Source organism: Nicotiana tabacum, chromosome 8 (assembly GCF_000715075.1).
Source record: "Nicotiana tabacum cultivar K326 chromosome 8, ASM71507v2, whole genome shotgun sequence".
In the NCBI taxonomy this organism is placed as follows: Eukaryota; Viridiplantae; Streptophyta; class Magnoliopsida; order Solanales; family Solanaceae; genus Nicotiana; species Nicotiana tabacum.
In genome coordinates this window covers 156,332,888-156,339,044 of record NC_134087.1, presented here as the reverse complement: position 1 = coordinate 156,339,044, position 6,157 = coordinate 156,332,888, and the positions used below count along the sequence as shown (strand labels likewise).

Here is a 6,157-nt window from a genome sequence, read left to right as displayed (position 1 = left end):
TCTTTAACCTTCAAATTACTAGTTTTCAACAAATCATGTTAAATCAAGTTAGGGATTTTCGAATTCGATTTCGGGCATACGCCCAAGTTCCAAATCACGATACGGGCCCATCGGGACTGTCAAAATACTGATGCGAGTCCGTTTAAAAAAATGTTGATCGTAGTGAACTCAAATCATTTTTAAGGTTAAAATTTTTTCCTTAATTTTTCACATAAAAAAATTTCTGAAAAAAGATACGGCTGTACACACAAATCGAAAAAGACTAAACGGAGCTATTTGAAGTCTCGAAACACAGAACTGAAGGCCAAAACTCAAAGTGACCTATCGGGTCATCACATCTATATAGCGGTGTTCAAATTTCAAGAGTTTTTGACCAATATTTTTTCATGTCTTTTAACTATTTTGATTTGTTATTATTCTGACTTATAGTGTATTTTACGTAATTTTTAAATATTTAAATTTTATTTGAAAAGAATTTAAAGACGATATTCGAATTCACGATCAAAATTAAAAGTTTGGCGCTTGAAATCCAAACTATGATATATAAATAGGAGTACAATTTTATCAAAAAAATCAAAAGGGATAAACTAACAACGAAAGCTGTAAAGGAGGTATAGTATTGTTAATGTTACTCACCGTAGCGATACTATAATTCAAAATCATTAAACCATTTACACTTAATTTCGATATGAGGTTTGTTCTCTCTTCAAACAACTACTTTAATATGCATTTCTATCACTAATAATATATGGCGTATAATAAAAGTAAAATTAATATTTTAAAATTCATGTATAGTGAAATACCATTAAATAAAAAATGAAATAAACGAAGTATCAAATCAAATTCACAATATATCCGCAGCCATTACGACGCAACTTTAGTCAGAAAATCCTTCGTCTGAAAGTGTTGCAAGTTGTTTTCTTCTCGAAGCACTTGGAATTTACTGCCGTGCAGTTCTACACAATAAATACACTGCATGGCCACATAATACTTCAAGATCATACAAAGTTGGTCACAAGTATAATGTTACGTACCCATCTTAATAAATGACCTAGTTATGATGGTCAATTCTTAGTAGCCCACATTCGACCATTTGATTTTTATATAATTCAAATGTTACGTACTAACTGAGCATTAACATCACCGTATTATTTTCTGATGAAGATTGATTTGAATTCTCCAGAATCCGATCCTAGAAGTACTCAAAGTCAATATATGAAGAATCAGTAAAAGTGCTTTTGTTTTTATCATGACTTTCAGTTTCTGGCATCTTCTTATCTGAATAATGAGCTGATGCTTCTTTACTTGCATACTGGGTGAAGTCCACAGGTTCGGGTATAGAGGGAGGAACAGCACATCTGACCAAAGCCCAATTAACACCTTCAAAAAAAGGGTGCTGTTTAATTTCAGTAGCACCTCTTTTATATGCAATTCTCTTGTGTGGCTCCTTCACGAGTAGCCCCCTTATAAGATCTCGCGCAATAGCACTCACTTGCGGAGTTTCTGGGAATCTCAAAGGCTGCCCGACTACATTGAACAGTGTGGCGCGATTGCCAGAACCTTTAAAAGGGGTTGTCCCGTGCAAAAGTTCATATAAGAATATACCAAAAGTCCACCAATCGACTGCACTACCATGACCTTCTCCGCGAATTATCTCAGGGGCCAAGTACTCATGAGTGCCAACGAAGGACATGGATCGCACATTAGTAGGCTCTGCCATAAGCTCAGGAAGTGATCCTCCCACAAATAGCCCGAAATCTGATTTAGACTTTCGATTCTTTTTTGTAGGAAGAATGTTACGAGGGAAAAAATTTGAGGGCTGCATACAACCTTGGACTGCATTGTCATTATCTAAAATGCCGCCTCCACTGCTTGCATTGCCACCTCCATGTACAGATGAAGACTTGACAAGAGTTGGATTGACAGAGCAACGGAGAGACAGGTCGAAATCAGACAGCATAATATGACCCTCATCTCTCACTAGTACATTTTCTGGCTTAAGATCCCTGTATACAATTCCTAGCATATGCAGATATTCAAGTGCCAACAACACCTCTGATGCATAAAATCTGCAATGATTCAGGCCATTCGAGAGAGTAGCAAAAAAGAACAGCTCATTAATTTAGAAGTACATGCTCTGTATGGAAAAGAATTCAACAATCTGAAAGGTAAATGGAGCATGTATCTAATATCTAATACTCCTGTATGATATCCTCTATACAAGCTGCAAATTTTGTATGGACTAGAAAATCCATAACGAACTGAAATTCAAATTAGCAACCATAAAGTGATTAATTAAATTTGCCTATCAATTTTGATTGTTACGTTAGTTATCTAGTAACATTCATTCAATCAATGTGCAAATTGCAACTTCTATTATGTAGTATATTAGTTAGAAAAGGGACATATCATATAACTACGTGCAGAATTCCAATGCAACTTATTTTATCAAATAGAAATTATATCAACTGAAACAATACAAAATTGAACGGGCGATCAGAATAAGAGAAACATTGTATGAGTTATACCACATACTTAGCAATACGTTTCAAGTGTTTGTTAAAATTACAATGAGAAGTAGAACAAATAGTAGATATAGGTACTAACCTAGCAGCCTCCTCAGTAAAATGCTTATTGGGCTGTTTTTGGCGGAGGGTATGAAGGTTACCTCCACTGCAAAACTCCATGACTAAGCAATAGAATTTGTCAGTCTCAAAGTGAGAATATAAAGTTGGCAAGAATGGGTGGTCAAGAAGACCAAGAATCTCCCTCTCCGTTTCAGCTCGCAGCAATTTATTTCTACTTGCAAGAGATCCTTTATCCATCACTTTCATGGCAAAGTAGGCGTTGGTTCCCCTGAGTTCAACAAGGTACACACTTCCAATATCTCCATATCCAAGTCGCTTCAACAACCGAAAATTGCTAAGACCAAGAGGAGATCCTCCTCTCCCAGTAGCTGAATTAATCGCATCCCATCTAACGTCACCACCAGTGTGTGGCTTTAGGGGTGTAGTACTACTGGAACTAGTCTCTGTGCTCTCACTACCTTTCCTCGCTTGACATGTATCTTCAAATGGCATATTGCTCATCTGAATGAACAAATAATTAAACAAGTTGGTGTTGGATTCTCACGTAGCAACAGAATTATTTAAAATTTAATATTTGCTAGTTTATTTTGTTCATGTCTAATTAACATTTATAGTCAAAATCATACAGGAATAGGTTTTGTATAGTTTCTAGTCAATGTAGGTTAATTTTGCTAATTATAATATGGGTGCTACTACCTATTTGTAATGTTCAGAATATTTTGTATAAATCATTTTAGTTCAAATAGGTTTGGTGTATCGTCAAACTAAGACATGGAATTGTACACATGACGAAATATAAATGTCAGGTGAAAATAAGGAATAGAATAGAGAAAAAAACTGACCTGCGGTAACTCTATTGGTTTGGGTTTCGAAGACATGATTTCGAAATTTCAACCAAAGAACCTGAAAATTGGAAAAAGCAGATTCAGTAAAATATCATGCAGCCAAATTCCATTCAAGCACCGGACAAATTGATATTCAAAAGTTACGTACAAAAATAAAAACAGAATTCATTCCTTTTGTTGCAGTGACAGATTTCTTTTTAATTGAGATCAAAAATCTGTAACATAAAAGACTGTCTTATAATCCTGTATAAGTGTCCTTGTGGAAACTCTATCAACGGTATTCTAAAAATTTAACAAAGTTTGACTTAATAAGGTGCTTGTTGCATAAAAAAGATCGATAAGTGAACATCATTAAATAAGAAAAGAACTCAATAAATTTGTGAAAAATTGTTACTGGATATAACAAATCGTGATTAACCAAAATTGCGATTTTTCCTACAAATAGAAGCAATGCAAAACAAAAGCAAACGAGAAGGGAACAGGATAGAGAACAATACAAAAGAAAAAAGGTCGAACCAGAATGTCGGAAGATAATGTTCTTATACAAATTAAAGAACCAGTGTGCACAGATTTCCCTTCATGTGGTCAAGGTCATTAAAATAAAATCTCTAATGCATTCGTATCTGATAATAGAAAAGAGCATTTCCGATTAACGCGCCACAGGTGGTTCAGGGCGGTGACTTCCAACAGCATTTACAATGATCTCTCTTGTAGGAGGCCTGTTGTTTCTATTTTCCTTAACGGAAATTGTTATTACATGTAATAACATTTTCCTTTTCTGATTTTTTTTTTGTATTAATTCTTCAAAAAGGCATCTGGACGTCAGAAAGACAACGAAAATTCATTTCTATTTATGTAATGGAATTGGATGTACAAAGAGAATAAAAACAGAAAAGAAGGACAACCACTACAATGTGGTAAGAGGTAAAAAGGAGAGTGGGAAGCGGTAGGAAGCCAAAGAATCGCCGTCTATATCTTAGATTATGGTCGGAAGATTCGGAATGCGATTGGGCTGCATCTCCTTGCTAACGTCTTTTTATTATTATTGTTGCGCACGTCTCATTCATTATATTTTAGCACCACTGCCTACTCCTGACTAGGCTTGGTCGTCATCCGAATCCAGCCAAATCGAGTTTATACTGTATTAAGTTGAGTCGAGTCAAAGTTTGAGGTCAAGTTCAATCGAAATAACTCAATATGGAGATGAGTCGAGCCGAGCCTTGCTACAGTGTTATCTAGGACCAAACCATTCGTTTTTTGTTTTTTTTTCAAAACGCAATTTGGTTGGCTCTTAAGTTTATGTCTGTTGTTCTAGACTGGATACAATTAAATTCACAAAATGCTTAATAAATTGAAACTTTACAGTTCAATTGAGTCAAATAAGTTCCAATAGATTAAATATAAACTAGAGGAATTTTCATAAAGCACTCCAATTTAGAGCTTAATTACCATAAGTAATTATAGTTTGTCTAATTGCTATTCATGGATACAGAAATACAGTGATACATACAGTTACTGCATCACTGTATGTGACTCCATACACTGTATACACTGTATTTACCAACAAAATTTTGCTACAAAATACAAAGAGTAACTACGAATTGTAATTATTTCAAAGTATATTTATGTATGGTAAATACAATGTATAAGTTAGTCACACCATGTAATTTTAACAAACTAGTAATTTAAATTAAAAGCTAGATTTGAATGTAATTAAATCAAATATAGAATATTATTTAAAAGATTAGAATCTTACGAAAATGTCCAAAATAAGCTCAACCTTACCAATCTCTAGCCATTAACAACAAAATAACCAAAACTAGATGTGATGACCCAATAGGTTCATTTTGAGTTCTAGCACTCATTTCAGTATTCCGAGAGATGAGCCATGTTTAGTATTTTTTGATTTGTGTGAGTAGTTCGTGTCTTTTTCAGGAAAATTTTTATGTAAAAAATTGAAAAAAATATGAATTTTAGCTTTAAAAATGACTTGAGTTAACTACGGTCACCATTTTCTGTAAATGACCCAGATCAATATTTTGACGATCCCGGTGGGTCTCTACCGTTATTTTAAACTTGGGCGTATGCCGGGAATTGAATTCGGAAGTCCTAACTTGATTTGACGTGATTTGTTGAAAACTAGTAATTTGAAGGTTTAAAGATTTATGAAGTTTGACTGTACGTTGGCTTTAAGGCTACCAGATTCGAATTTTTGTTTCGGAACTTGGTATAGGTTCATTTTATTATTTAAAACTTGTTTGCAAATTTTGGTGCAAAACGGAGTTGATTTGATAGGATTCAGACGCTTGTTGTGAATTTGGATGTTCTTGAGTTTCTTTGAAAATTTCATGCATTTTGATGTCCGATTCGTAGCTCTAGGTATTATTTTGGTATTTTGAGCATGCTAATGAGTTTGTATGATGTTAATACACTTGTGTGCATGTTTGGTTTGGAGCTCGAGTGGCTTGGGTGAGTTTTGGATAGGCTACAGACCATTCTGAACTTGAAAGTTGGTTTTGCTATTGCTCGTGTTTGAGGTTTTGTGCTTCGCGATCGCAAAGGTACTCTTGCGACTGTGAAGGGGAAACTGGGATAGGGGAGGATGTACTTCTATGAGAATGTGGAGAACATCACGCGAACACGAAGCAGTGGGGGGGATTGCCCTTCGCGACGCGGTGGGTTAAGGGGGATTCTGGGGGGAGGCAAGTGTTACTCTACACGAAT

General features: G+C 35.1%; 1 protein-coding gene across 1 annotated transcript; it reads right to left on the bottom strand.

The window, feature by feature from the left end:
• Nucleotides 1-791: 791 nt before the first annotated feature.
• LOC107798575 (serine/threonine-protein kinase AGC1-7-like) lies at nt 792-4,303 on the bottom strand. Its single transcript, XM_016621588.2, has 4 exons — nt 3,950-4,303; nt 3,431-3,491; nt 2,608-3,089; nt 792-2,069 (listed from the first exon to the last, which is right to left on the bottom strand). Exons 2-4 carry the CDS (start codon nt 3,464-3,466, stop codon nt 1,193-1,195), a joined length of 1,395 nt encoding a protein of 464 aa, XP_016477074.1. The 5' UTR covers nt 3,467-3,491; nt 3,950-4,303; the 3' UTR covers nt 792-1,192.
• Nucleotides 4,304-6,157: the final 1,854 nt, after the last annotated feature.

Excerpts from the sequence above, each read along its gene's own strand:
- LOC107798575 (XM_016621588.2), bottom strand. The coding sequence starts at position 3,466 with ATGTCTTCGAAACCCAAACCAATAGAGTTACCGCAG. Across the intron at positions 3,090-3,430 it reads AACCAATAGAGTTACCGCAG|ATGAGCAATATGCCATTTGA; the intron begins GTCAGTTTTTTT and ends TTGTTCATTCAG. Across the intron at positions 2,070-2,607 it reads TTTACTGAGGAGGCTGCTAG|ATTTTATGCATCAGAGGTGT; the intron begins GTTAGTACCTAT and ends GAATCATTGCAG.